The 13147-nt window shown below is 34.4% G+C and overlaps 2 protein-coding genes and 1 pseudogene across 2 annotated transcripts; all 3 read right to left on the bottom strand.

The window, feature by feature from the left end:
- Positions 1 to 96: 96 nt before the first annotated feature.
- On the bottom strand, positions 97 to 1574 carry LOC121788989 (bidirectional sugar transporter SWEET7-like). Its single transcript, XM_042187553.1, has 4 exons — positions 1452 to 1574; positions 1238 to 1360; positions 322 to 438; positions 97 to 234 (listed from the first exon to the last, which is right to left on the bottom strand). Exons 1-4 carry the CDS (start codon positions 1572 to 1574, stop codon positions 97 to 99), a joined length of 501 nt encoding a protein of 166 aa, XP_042043487.1.
- Positions 1575 to 4101: 2527 nt separating this feature from the next.
- On the bottom strand, positions 4102 to 6577 carry LOC121788990 (serine/threonine-protein kinase STY13-like). The gene is made up of 5 exons (XM_042187554.1): positions 5592 to 6577; positions 4879 to 5000; positions 4489 to 4685; positions 4233 to 4407; positions 4102 to 4137 (listed from the first exon to the last, which is right to left on the bottom strand). The coding sequence occupies exons 1-5, from the start codon at positions 5884 to 5886 to the stop codon at positions 4111 to 4113; spliced, it is 816 nt and encodes a 271-aa protein (XP_042043488.1). The 5' UTR covers positions 5887 to 6577; the 3' UTR covers positions 4102 to 4110.
- Positions 6578 to 6923: 346 nt separating this feature from the next.
- On the bottom strand, positions 6924 to 11570 carry LOC121788988 (annotated as a pseudogene).
- Between the last annotated feature and the right edge of the window lie 1577 nt (positions 11571 to 13147).

The raw sequence follows: 13147 nt of genomic DNA, 5'->3' as shown, positions 1-13147 counted from the left end.
TGAAGTAACTCTAAACAAAACCCTAGAATCGAATTTGAAAGCTAGAACAATAATCTGCTAGTAACAAAAAATAAGATCAAACTGCCTGCATAAAAATCAAACTATTTGAGAAAGTTTCCTTTGCGCATCGCCTTGCTTGTCGTCGTTAGCCACGTTGTTCTTCGCTTTGAAGTAGTAAAAGGCGTACACCAAAAGCTGAATCGCACCAAATAGTCCTCCAATTCCATTACCAGCCTACACAATAGAGTATATACTATTATGATTTATTTGAAAAAAAAAAAAGTATACAATTGGATTTAAAAAGTTATTAGCAACACTCACAGCAATGTAAGGTTCAAATTTCTTTAAGAAGCATAGCCAAATGCCACCGTTAAGGAAGCCGGATAGGCAAAGCCAAAATTGCATGGACTCAGCATTCTTAGTCTCAATAACATGTTTCTGTAAATTATAAATCAAATTGTCAGATTATAAAATAATTTGAGTATCATCATAAAAGTGGAATTAGGTTTAGGGTTTACCAGGGTACTGAGAGGCTAAGATATACAATTGAGACTGCCACAAAGATGATCAGCAAAGAGCTCGAGCCGCGACCAAAATGAAGAAGGTATTATTTTCTGAGAAAAACAATAAAGTCGTGTTAGGGTTAGGGTTTGAAAATCGTAATAAATATGACCGTGTACTAATCTTACCCTATACTTCTTGTTGGCGTAGATCATGAAACACAATTAGGTATATAATCTCCAACGCGAGACCAATGCTATAATTGTGACACGAGAGTGCTGTCGGGATGAACAAAAGGCATGCCGTATAATATCCATAGAATGCAATTCATGAAGCAGCCAGGAATGAATATGGAAGAAATTCATTATGCTTTTGTTTTTGTAGATGCTCCATATCGTTGTTCTGCAAATTTCATATTTCACATCGCTGCTGTAGTATTCAACTTATCTTTCTTTTACATGGAGTACTAAATTGTATATTAACATATACAAACATAGAAAGCTCACAGATGCACAATTTAATAAAACAAAATAAAAGGTCCAACTCGAAACCTAATATTCATCCTAAATATTAGTATTAATAATGTCCTCCTAAGCGCTCGAAATTATATTGGTAGAGTGTGTGAAAAAATCTCTACATCTATATTTTTTAGCTATATTTCAGTCTTTTATAGCTATATTTCAGTCTTTAATTCAGTATATTTTTAGCTATTTCAGTCTTTAATTCTACACATCGCCTGAGTTTTCGCTTGTTGATCTCGCATCGCTACTTGAATCACTATATTATTATGCTTGGATTTGTAATAAGCAAACACAAGTAGCTGGATGAGAGCAAACAATGCCCCAATCCCATTTCCAACCTACACAAAAAATATTAAAAGTAAATTATTTCAAAAAATACAACAAAAAAATCATATACAACATAATTAGAAAACTAAAAGCATAATTAACCACAGCAATATAAGCATCAACAGTCTCGAGCAAGCCATAAGTGAACCAAGTGATCCCATTTGCAAAACCAGCAACAATAAGCCAAAATGGCACGTACTTCACACTCTTTTGTTTTGATAACATTAAGCTGCACAAACACATCATATTTCACTATATTAACTAACTTAATGCCCCCTCCGTCCCATAATAGATGTCACACTTTTCTTTTTAGTTGTCCCACAAAAAATGTCACATTTCCATTTTTGAAAAAAGTTCTCTCACATAAATATAAAAAAAATTATATTTTCTCTCAATTTAACACACTAAACAAAACCTCATAAAGTCTCGTGCCGTCCCACAAGTGTGACATCTTTCGTGGGACGGAAGGCTTTTTAAAAATAAAATAAAAGGATGAGGGTGTAATTATTTACCATTGCAAAAGGGGGAAGCATACATAATAATCTCAAAAATATTGCATAGGATTCCGACAAACATGGACCTTTTCTCGTGTGTATGGAAGCAAAGAATAGTGATGGCAACGATCCCACCAAATACAACAAGCTCAACAAAAATGCTTATGGATATAATCAACTGATTCAAATTAGTAAATAGTAGTAGTAAATAATTAATTAGACAATTTTTTAGGTCAAATGATAAAAACACCAATTTTAATAATTAATTGGTCACCTTGTACTTTTCCTTCGAGGAGTACAAGATGAAAATAGAAAAGATAAATGACCTCCAAAAATAGGCCGAATGAATTTATTGTGAAGACGAAATTGTTGTTTGGGTGAATATAAGGTAAACCGTAGAAAATCCAAAGCATGCAATTCATCATGGCTGCTAAGTATGGATATGGTGGATATTCTTTTTGCTCTTCTTGTTGCATATTTTCGAAATATTGTCCTGCAATTTTCAAGATGAGAGAACGAGAGAGAACACTACAGAAAACAACTATTTTTCCTGTAAACAGTGTTACTGACAGATTACCAACGAAATATTTTCGTCGGTAGTTTACATGCTAAAAAAATTTTAGCTGCGGACTTCAGACATTCCGCTGGTAATACTGTTTTCTGTCGGTAATTAGCAAGGGATTGCCCATTATTCAATAATCCAACTATTTTTTTTGTAGTGGAAAGAGAGAGAGAGAAAGAGTTACACTGGGGAGACAAAGAATAGGACGGAAAGGATGTTGCCTACAAAGAAATTTGAGGAATTAATGTTTTATTACAATTAATTAGCAAATGACTAGTCTTTTCAAGAAAATAAAAAATAGCTAATGAAATTAAATTGGGTTGTTAGAGATTTCAGGCACAAACCCAAGAATGCCCACAAAATGAAACGTCCAAGATCGACTCCATGCATTTTGAAGAGAGAAGGAATTGACATTTCTCGTAGATAAAGAGATTTAAGAAAAACGTGTGAAGCACGTGATTGAGTGTGTGAGTATAATATATAGATGATTTACGTCTCTATGAAATAATTGCAAAGATATTTGCTTATTAATTAAAATAGTAATGATGGTGTGAAGGTGAAGAATATTACCTATTTAAAGAACATGACATAAATCTGGAAAGGAAAAAAATATGATATAACAATACACTGGATCATAGACTAATCCATATTCTTATTTATTGCTTATTTTGTCTTTACAAATATTAGATAAAGTTATTTTGGTGAATAAACATATTAAGATAGACAATTTTAAAAAATGAACTACGATTTGATGCAAACGTGCAACAAGGTAGTCGCTTGTGATTTTAATTTGTTATATACAATAACTATTAAATCTCGTGTAATTCTTTTAATTTCAATTATATATACTTTTAAATTTTTAATAGAATTTCTATTTTTGATTATTCAGATATTGATTTAATTAAAATATTAAATATACATAATATAATTAAATAAAAAGGCTATAAGATTAATAATAGTACAAATAATGAAATGAGATAGTGATAAAATTGTGATGTTAAGTGATGGAGTAAAAGAATATACTATTGATTCATATCACTTTGACATAAGACTCTCTATGTAGTACTCCTACTAACTTAAGTATTATTTCGTTCTTTGTTAACTTAGAAGATTATTTTTTTGGCTATAAATGAATTAAACCATTTCCACAATGAACTGAAAATGTTCATTTTGTTTTTGAATTGAGCAAGAGTTTGGATACATAATTCTAATACGAAAAGCAAGAGAGGAAGGAGAAGCTAGCTAGTATAGTTTATCGAAGCTAAGCTTGCTACGAACATCAACACTGTACAAACTTCAAATAGATGGGAGATTTCTCATGGCCCTCGTCTCGCGGCGAAAGCAGAAACAACCTTGAGATTTATTGGAAGGAATATGCCACCTCCCTTTGATGTATCAATGGCTTTCCAACATGGAAACCACTTCATCCATCTCCGGCCTCTTGTCCGAGTTGGCATCCCAGCATCGTCTCATCAATTCGCAATAGAACTTGGGCAGCACCGAGGTATCTCTGGCCTCAAATTCTGCATACAATGATGATTTAGTTCAAAACTGAAGATCTTGAAGAACACACACATTTTTAAGTTTTTATGTACCTGATGCACGACAGCTGAAGTCAATTCAGAGAAGCTGAGGTTTGGATATGGCATGTCACAGCAATATATCTCCCATAAGCAAATGCCCGAAGCTATATACATCGCATTTCCTATTGTAGGGGTGGCCATTTGAGGACCTGTGAAAGATTGACAGAAGAAAAGTAAGCCATATTGCATGCAAATGACATAATTGTTAATGGGGTGTCTACTTTGGGAGATGACATAGATGTACCTCGGGTGCCATGTAACCGAGGGTGCCAGTCTCCCCAGTCATCTCGTTAGGATTTGAAGCCTCGACACGTGCAACACCAAAATCAGCAATTTTGATTGTTCTCTTCTTATCGAGAAGCATGTTCTCTGTTTTCACATCCCTGTGCACGATCTTCTGAGAGTGAAGATAGCTTAAGCTGTGGAAATTTAGCAAAGAAAGTCAAGTGATTGAAATAACCAGCAATGTAAATCACAGTGGAATCAAGGTGAAGTCTTACCCTCGTGCAAGATCCAAAGCTAGCTGAATAACAACTTGAAAGCAAGGTTTCGTCCTTATATTTCTAATGAGGAAATTTTTAAGGGTTCCTCCGGGTAGATATTCAACCACGACACAGCAGACATTACGCGCCATTCCAAGTTGGCCGCTGTCTTTTTGTATGTTCAGCTCTGTCCACCCAAATGTAGCTCCAACAAACTGCAGAGGCGAATCAGCACCGAGGCATGACAAATCATGGTATGCTTGAAAAGGTATCATAAGGTGAAAATCCCGAACAGCCAAAGGCATATTGAGTTTTCCAACACCACATCTTGAGAGAAATAAGGGCAATTTGCAACATAGAGGATAAAAGGACAAGCAATGATCAAACATTTTAGCAGAAAATCGTTACCTTTGTAACATTTGGATGATCAAGCTTGTGCCATACAGAAACTTCTTGTGCAAAAGCTGCTCGAAGGGAAGCTACTTCAGCTTGTGACCGGTGGCCTTCTTCCCCCCAGTCGAGAAGTTTTACTGGAGATAAAAGAAATCAACTGTTACGGGGGCATACAAAATGAATCTAAGTCACCACTCAACAACTAACATCAGTAAAGGGACGGGGATTCGAAACACAGAAGCAGCTTGAAATTAGTGCTAACTATTTCAGAATAAGCTTTTATCTTTGCATCAGTGTTCCCTTATTTCATAAACAGTCCTCTCTTTTTATAGGATATTTAGAAATCGTCCACTTTTCTATATATGGTGGTGTATCAATTATGAAGCAAATGAGGGGCAGAATTTCATTTCTTCATATAATTCTACTATTCCCTTCAAGAAAACTACTAATCATCAAAAAACTTGACATGAAAAGCTCCTGTAACTGTCTATGAATAAAAATTAGCATAAATACTGCAAGGTTAATGCCTACTGATATTGAGATAAATTAACAAACACATGGAATGCATAGACCAGTTTCACCGCCACAAAAAAAGATTTCCCATTCCAAAACATGTCAATTAGCCACATTGCTGAATTGAAAACAGCAACACAAAATTCAGTCTAATTCTACCATCTTTGAATCTAATTTATATCGATCCATAAAAAGGAAAAATTCAATAAATATACCTGCAACATCCTCTCCGTCGTAAACGCCGCGGTGAACGGTGCCAAAAGTGCCCCGCGCCAGCACCGATTTGACCACGAGTTTCGAGGCGTCGATTTCCCATTCTTGCCTCGCCGGAATCTCCCTCGATTCATCCTGCTGCTGCTGCTGCTTCCCTCCATTCTCCTGCTTCTTCTTCTCCATGGTCAGAGCTCTGGTGATATGCCGATTGAGCTGCTCGTCGATGCTCTTCAGATCTATCTGATCCGCCCTCACGAATCCGCCGCCGCCGCCGCCGTGGACGTCTTCCTCCGCCATCTCTCCGGCTAGCTCAAATGCGACGTCGTTTGGCTATTTGTGTGTGCTGATTTAGTGAAGCAACCGTCAGCGGACAGCATTGTGTGGAAGTTTAATCAGTTGGGATTTGCCCATTTGGGAAAACACAAAATTATTAATCTGAGATTTTGTCAGTCGGATTAATTTAATGTGATGTGATTTGTGCTGCTTTTTTTTTGGATTTATAAAATGTACACTGTATAGATTTATTTTTCGCATCTTGTGGAATGTGAAAAGATTCTTCAGAATATTACTCCTATTATAGTGTTTATTGAATTGATTAAGATAAGTTAATTAAAAAAATTGGTAAAACGACCCACTGACCCGACTTTTTAGGATCTAATCTGAAGTTTGACCGAGGGCACTCAATCCTATTCCTAATTCTTAACCCTATAATAATAGTAATAAGTTTCTCCATATTTTTCATTTATAATAATTTTTGTTTTTATAATTTAGTGAACAAAATCCTTCACACAACTTTTTCATCCGTCCCTTCTATTTTTCTGAATTTTACTGCATTAAATTCATAGAGTCAACTACCATAATTATTGGTAATAAATTGAGTGAGTATTATCTTCAGATGCACTTGTTTCGGTGATTATGATTTGATAAGAATATCATGTAACCATCTTTTTCTAATAAATGAAAAATAAAATCTATGCGATTTCGTATGATTTGGTGGATGCGTAAAATGTGAAGTTCCAGCACGACAACATGAAGTATGCGTAATTAGTTAGTTTGCCCATTTACGGCATCTAAACATGAAGTTCCAGCACGACAAACTAACAATATCAATTAAGACAGATTTTCATAAAATCAGCAAATGTGACATTAAAAGAAGTATATTATGATAAATGCATAAAACCAAAGTGTTTTTTACATGGCTATAAAAAATAGTGGCCTATGTGGATATTGACATTCAATAACATATACCAATATATTGAAGATAAATATGTGTGGTATAACTATAGCTGCATTACGTTTAATGAGAGAAAGATAGAACCAGGATAGTGGAGCTGCTACATAAGCCGTTGCCTTTTCTTCTCCGGTGTTGCCAGCACCTGTTTTTTGACTCCGTAGGTCTTTAACTGAAAATTCTCAAAGGCATCGGAAATAGCTCCAACCTGCACAGGCGGAAAGTTAAGCATTTATACACAAAACAACAACTACGTAACCATCAAATTTGATCCAAGTTCAAGAGCAGACCAGTTCAGGTTTTTTGGAGTAGACTCGCACAATCATGTCTTGGTAAGATGTTGGCAGCAAGTGGCTGATGCGATCATCAGAAATAATGAATTTTCCGTACTTTCATAATCCTTGAAAACGAGAGAATGGGGGAGGGGAAGCAGTGAGAAAGTTTGCGGAAATGAGAATCTAATAAGAGCCACAATTGCAACGCGTGATTCACACCTGGAAAACTTGACGCTGGAAGAAGGAATATGCGAAGAGAATACAAAACATTAGTATAGCCATTCAAAAACTATATCAAAGGAAATGGGTGCATGAAGTAATTCAATATGGATAAGCACCTATCAAGAGGATTATGCTTCCCACGAGTCAAATCAATCCGGACATTGGTAACAGCAACGTCTTCCTCTCTTATGGACACTACGCCACTTTTCTATGTACAGCAAGAATGCAATAAATATAAATTGCAGAAAGTTTCCTGGAAAATAAGACAATAATACTAAATATTATTTTCTAAAGTAATCATACCTGTGAACAAACTATATCTTGAGCAGTGACATTTTTGAAATTCTCCAATTTGTCCTTTGGAACAGCGAACTCATTACAATACTGCAAAATCAAATTAGAGGGTCAGTAGACAATTGCTCATGCTGTTGCACTAGGAGCTAAAATGACTGAAAAACAAAGTATCAGTAGTAGTCATAAATCGTCAATGTCACGTACTTAGTCTATCAGACCTGATATAAGTCCCTCCGGCGAATCCGAATGATCAAATCCCTGGATTCCTTCAATTCTTGATCTGGAGCAGTCTCAATTGTCTTTATAATAGTATCATCTAACTATAATACAGAACATAAAAATGTAAATATCATGCAATATACGAAGTTAGAAGATAGATAAGTCAGCAAGCTCCCCAACCTTCCAATACTGAGAAGGATCCTGTATGTGAGATGCTATTTGTAAATAACTGTTTGCACTCACCATGGCATCTACCACCATCAGCTCTAAAGCCTGAAACACAAAACTACACTTAGAGCAATTTTCAGATGTAAATAGGCCACCAAGGAAAGCAAAACAAGATATACCTTTGTTCATGCTATGTATGTGCAATTAAATCAACTTCAGAACTTAACATCATTTTGGCACATACCTTCACTTTTGCATGAGTATAAACAGTTCTGTGCAGATCAGCTCGGGTGGCAACAACTTATGGACGGTGAGATCTGAAACTTATACTTCATTAAAAGAGGATTGGTTACTTAAAGAAAAGGTGCATGTTCAGCTATGTATGTATTTACATTCTTTTGCCCGTAGCAAATGTCATCTCCCATAACTCTCATACTCTCCATTAACCTGCAAGTCACAAAGAATCCTTCATGAAACATAATTGTATCTAGTGAAATCTTCCCCAAGTTTTAGTAACTAAGTGCATGTGAGTCAAATAAAAAATAAATTTAGAAAATAACCTCTCAAACTGGAAATTGCATCCTAAACCACATGCTCGGCTGTCACGGACAATGTAATCAATCTGCAGTATAAATTAATCGTGGAATAAATAATATGATTAACAAAGTTTCTAAGGAAGATACACTTAAATGATGATATCTAAAATTTAGAAAGAACATATAGTCCCCTGAGTTGAGGTTACTAACTTGTCAACGTCAATGCCACTTCGACCATTTGCCACAATATCATAAAGAAAACGCTTTTCCCTTGTGCTCTATAGATTGGAGAAAACCACAAATTTAATCTCAACAAGTGATCTGGCATACCATAAAGCTGCACCATAACCAATAAAATAAAATTGCCATGATCTTTACAGTATCACTTACTTTGCCTATACCATATTTTGAACTTGCAAGTATCATTTCCTGCGAAAGTATTAGGGGCAGAAATGGAGTCAAAACTAACAATACATTGACTCTTAGACACAGAAAACAGAACTACGATTGAAATAATCTAATCAAATACTAGCACAAAGCCGCAGTGCCTCAACATTAGAAATAAACATTGCCCAAGGATAAAATTTTTAAAAATTTCATATAGCACACCATTATTTAGAATTTTAGATACAATTTCACAGAACCACTAGTAATATGTCTCCACGAGACTCCATCAATATCTTCTTCTTAGAATTTAACTAACTGAATTTCGCATCGGTCACAGCCAACAAGTTATAGGTGTAAAGTAGAAATTATGATTCGGCAAAAAGAGTAATCACCTGAGTTGACTTAATGACATCAAAATACTATGAAATCATATTCACTACAAGCTCTCATGTTTCACTCTAAGCTCTGACAAATTAAACCAAGTGATGATAAGCATTTCATCAACTCACCTTGACTCTTTTAATGGTGTCAGCATCTATGTCAATATGATGTTCATCAACAATATGATCCACCATCTCTATAGACATATGCTCATGAGACCTATAAACATCATTATCACAGTTTAATAATAGGACCTAATCAGCTGGAAACACATTAGTATTTTACAAAATTGCAGTTGGTCATGCAATATTACCACTCTGATCCTGCAACAACCTTGGGAAGAAACTCATGTTCAAACAAATGACTAAAAGGTCCATGACCTACGTCATGCAAGAGCCCTGTCAATCAAAGCATAAGAGGTAGTCAGGAACTATGATTTATGCGAATGGATGCCCCTACTCATCGATTGATAAAAAGCAAAATTACCTGCAAGTTTCACGGTCTGCATATCAAAGCGATCGATACCCAGCTCTAATCCCTGCAAAATGCATATCACTTACAACGATTACAAAATAACTTCACTGTATACTTTGATTAAACATTTCTAATGCAAAGGGTACAACTTGTTGAGCCTTAAGTTTGTGAACAGCTTCACCAGCAAGCCAGTAAACTCCAAGAGAATGCTCAAATCTAGAATGGACAGCTCCTGGATAAACTATGTGTGCCATTCCTGAAGATAAAATAAAATATTTCACACAAAGTGGTCAATGGAAAGACTTCATCATATGAGTTAAGTGGACTGAGATCCTTCATCAGGAGAGCAGAGAGCTTCAATAAAACAATTGCCAAATCCATGATATTTCTTCTTGATAGTTACTGCAGTTTGAACAACACAAGCAACTATAATTGTATACAAATTTAAAAAGGCCATAATCTTTTGCCTCAAGTGCTGGACGTAAACAAGTGAGGTGCACACATCAGTTACAACTAACAACTGAGTTTCCATAAAAACATCTCGACGTCTCCATAAGAAAACTTTTACTGTAAAAGAGCATGAAAAAATATCAAGCCTAAAGATGCAATTTCCTCAAATTTCCAATCGAGTATTATACTATAGAACGTTGTAACTAGACAATGATTTTTTTCACATAATTGAATGTTCATTAAAGAAAATGAACAGATAATACGACCTTATGGATATCTTAAGGTCATAATCTAATAATCAAGCTACTCAGCATAACCATTTCTCAAAATTAATGTAGTATTAGTGAATGACTATAATGAGAGAACGTCAAATGCCCTGCTTCACCTAGTTGCTTAAGATCGCGCAGCCTGGCAATAAAACAAATATTGTGTTAGAAACTAAGAGTACTGTTCATTTGAGGAATTTATAATTGATTCTTCAACTTCAACTATACATTTAAATTTTAAGAAAGAATCTGACATATACATGTATAAGTACACACATCTATAAACATATATATATATGTATGTAATAAAAAAACAACACTAGGAAAAAATACCCTTGCACAGTTGCACTTTTTTCCAACTAATAAGAATTCTAAATAAAAAAAATTATTCCTCCTAACAAGGTTTTTAAAACCTGATAGTCAGTTATATTTAGAGTTTGTTTCCTCAATTCATAAGCAACATCAATGGTTAACAGTTCTCCAATAAAATTAGCCCTCTATATTCCACTACTCCAAATTCACCGAAATTCCCAACAAACACCTCTCTAAATCAGCATAACTACAGCAGCCACACAGATGGCAGAATTAATTTATTTACCTCTGAAACTGTTCGGTATCAGCAAATTTCAAACATAGCTGCAAAACAAAAAACAATTGATAAACTGACTATAATCTGAACAAACGCTTAACACAAGAAAATATAGTAGCTCTTCAGGTAGAAACACATGACAGCTTTCACAAAGCTTAAACCGAACGATTTATCACTAGAATGAACCTATCCTCTATCTATCGACTAATTTAACAATTTTGAGCACAAGGACAAGTAGCTCCAGTAGAACTCACACACAGAGTCCGAGAGAAGTATGTTACCTGATCGAGATAAATGTTTCCGTGGACATTGTCATGAACTTGCTTGGAGAATCTCAAATCCTGAGAGCACACGAAACTGTAATTCGAAGACAACGAGCACTCGTCTTCGCAAATTGCTCCCATCCTCGCTCGCTCGCCTGGTGCCAGAGGCTAAAAATGCACAAAAAAAACAAGCAGAAAAACTCGATTACAGCTGCTGCAATTCATCACGCGTCCAACACATTTCGCTAACATGTTCACAGAAACAAAGGAAAAGCTCTCGCGATTATTCGCCGACTTCATTTACCGTTGTACGGCGAGCGCGGAGGAGGCGTCGAGGATTTTCCTCGGGATTTTGCAGGAATATTGGAAAAGGGGAAGTGGGAAATAGTGCGGTCAAATGTGAGTAGTGTAGAATTGTGGATGCAGTAAAAGGTTTTTTCCTATTTTATACGTTACGCGATTAATGGTTTTTTTTACTTTTTTTACCATTTCAGATTTTTAAACATTATTTCTTTTTCTCTAAATAGATAAATTTAATAATTCGTTATTTGTAGTATTAAATCTAGTTAAATATTGTTGGTATAAATGTGTATTTATATGATTGTGTTCATTGTAAACTTGATAACGCATTTTGTAGTAATAAATCTAGTCAATTAGTGCTGGCAATTGGCATAATAAAGCCATATTTATATGCTTGTACAGTTGTACCAATCAATAGATCTATGAAGATAAAAAAAATATTGTAGTGTCATTTGTCAGCAATAATTGCAGAGATTAGACGAATAAAAATACTCCATAAAGACGGTAATAATTCTCCGTCCTTGTACGGTAGTTGAGGTTCTTTAAGTATCCATTATTATTAACAGTGACAAAGCAACGTTGGGCCAGGACCCCTGTCCCCCATCAATTGCAGAAAATATTAATTATTTCAAGCTTTCAATATCATGAACATTGAAAAAATTCTATAACTCGGGTTAAAAAATAAATTTACTATTTGTATTATGTTTATTGATATTAAAAAATATTATATTTGATTTTACCTATATAAATTTAAATCGTGATAAAGTTTTAATCATATTATATAACATGTTTTAATTGTGTAATACTCCTCTCGTCCAAAAAAAATAGCTTCATCTTTTGATTTCGGTTGGTCCATAAAAAATTGTCTCATCCAAAAATGAAAAGCTTTTGTCAAATTATTACTATCATTAATCGTGTCGTGTCGTGCTAAATTATATAGTAACATGATAACGACCTGAACATATATTAAATAATTAAAATCTGACAATAAGAAAATGACATGATATGTTCATGAGGTCGTCGCACTATGAGGGCATCAACGGCTCTCGATACCCTAGTTCCATCTACAACTGAAATTTATGAAATTTCAACGTTATTCAACCCAATGAGTATATTTTGTTATACATCTTGCATTTATTAATTTTTTGATATTTTTATTTATCAACATTGCTTGTTTTTTTGAAAATTTGATATTGACAAATAAAAAATATATAATAAATATTGGTAGAGAGAACTAAAATTATTATATCCTTAAATAGAAAATTGATACTACCATTATACAAATTTGATAAATTATGAAATATGATAGAATTGTACAACTTGATACTATTGAAACTTGGAAGAACGGCATGACAAATATAAAGTATACCTAGGTTGTCATTCAATATCATAATTAATTATCTTGAATAATCCACCTAAGATGACTGTGAGATTATTTTATTGAAAGAATTGATTATAACTATTATCATATAATTAATATTTTATAATTAATTACGAAATTTA

The sequence above is a fragment of the Salvia splendens genome, unplaced genomic scaffold (assembly GCF_004379255.2).
Source record: "Salvia splendens isolate huo1 unplaced genomic scaffold, SspV2 ctg1187, whole genome shotgun sequence".
Lineage (NCBI taxonomy): Eukaryota > Viridiplantae > Streptophyta > Magnoliopsida > Lamiales > Lamiaceae > Salvia > Salvia splendens.
The sequence above is the reverse complement of the archived record's forward strand: the minus strand, read 5'-3'. Positions and strand labels throughout refer to the sequence as shown.

What these genes read in the sequence shown, in the direction of transcription:
- LOC121788989 (XM_042187553.1), bottom strand. Translation starts at nt 1,574, where the DNA reads ATGTTATCAAAACAAAAGAGTGTGAAGTACGTGCCATTTTGGCTTATT. An exon ending in ATCAACAAGCGAAAACTCAG is followed by an intron (nt 439 to 1,237) that starts GCGATGTGTAGA and finishes TATAATTTACAG; the next exon opens with AAACATGTTATTGAGACTAA. An exon ending in AATTTGAACCTTACATTGCT is followed by an intron (nt 235 to 321) that starts GTGAGTGTTGCT and finishes TCTATTGTGTAG; the next exon opens with GCTGGTAATGGAATTGGAGG.
- LOC121788990 (XM_042187554.1), bottom strand. Translation starts at nt 5,886, where the DNA reads ATGGCGGAGGAAGACGTCCACGGCGGCGGCGGCGGCGGATTCGTGAGG. An exon ending in GCTTTGGATCTTGCACGAGG is followed by an intron (nt 4,408 to 4,488) that starts GTAAGACTTCAC and finishes AAATTTCCACAG; the next exon opens with CTTAAGCTATCTTCACTCTC. An exon ending in TCGGTTACATGGCACCCGAG is followed by an intron (nt 4,138 to 4,232) that starts GTACATCTATGT and finishes AATCTTTCACAG; the next exon opens with GTCCTCAAATGGCCACCCCT.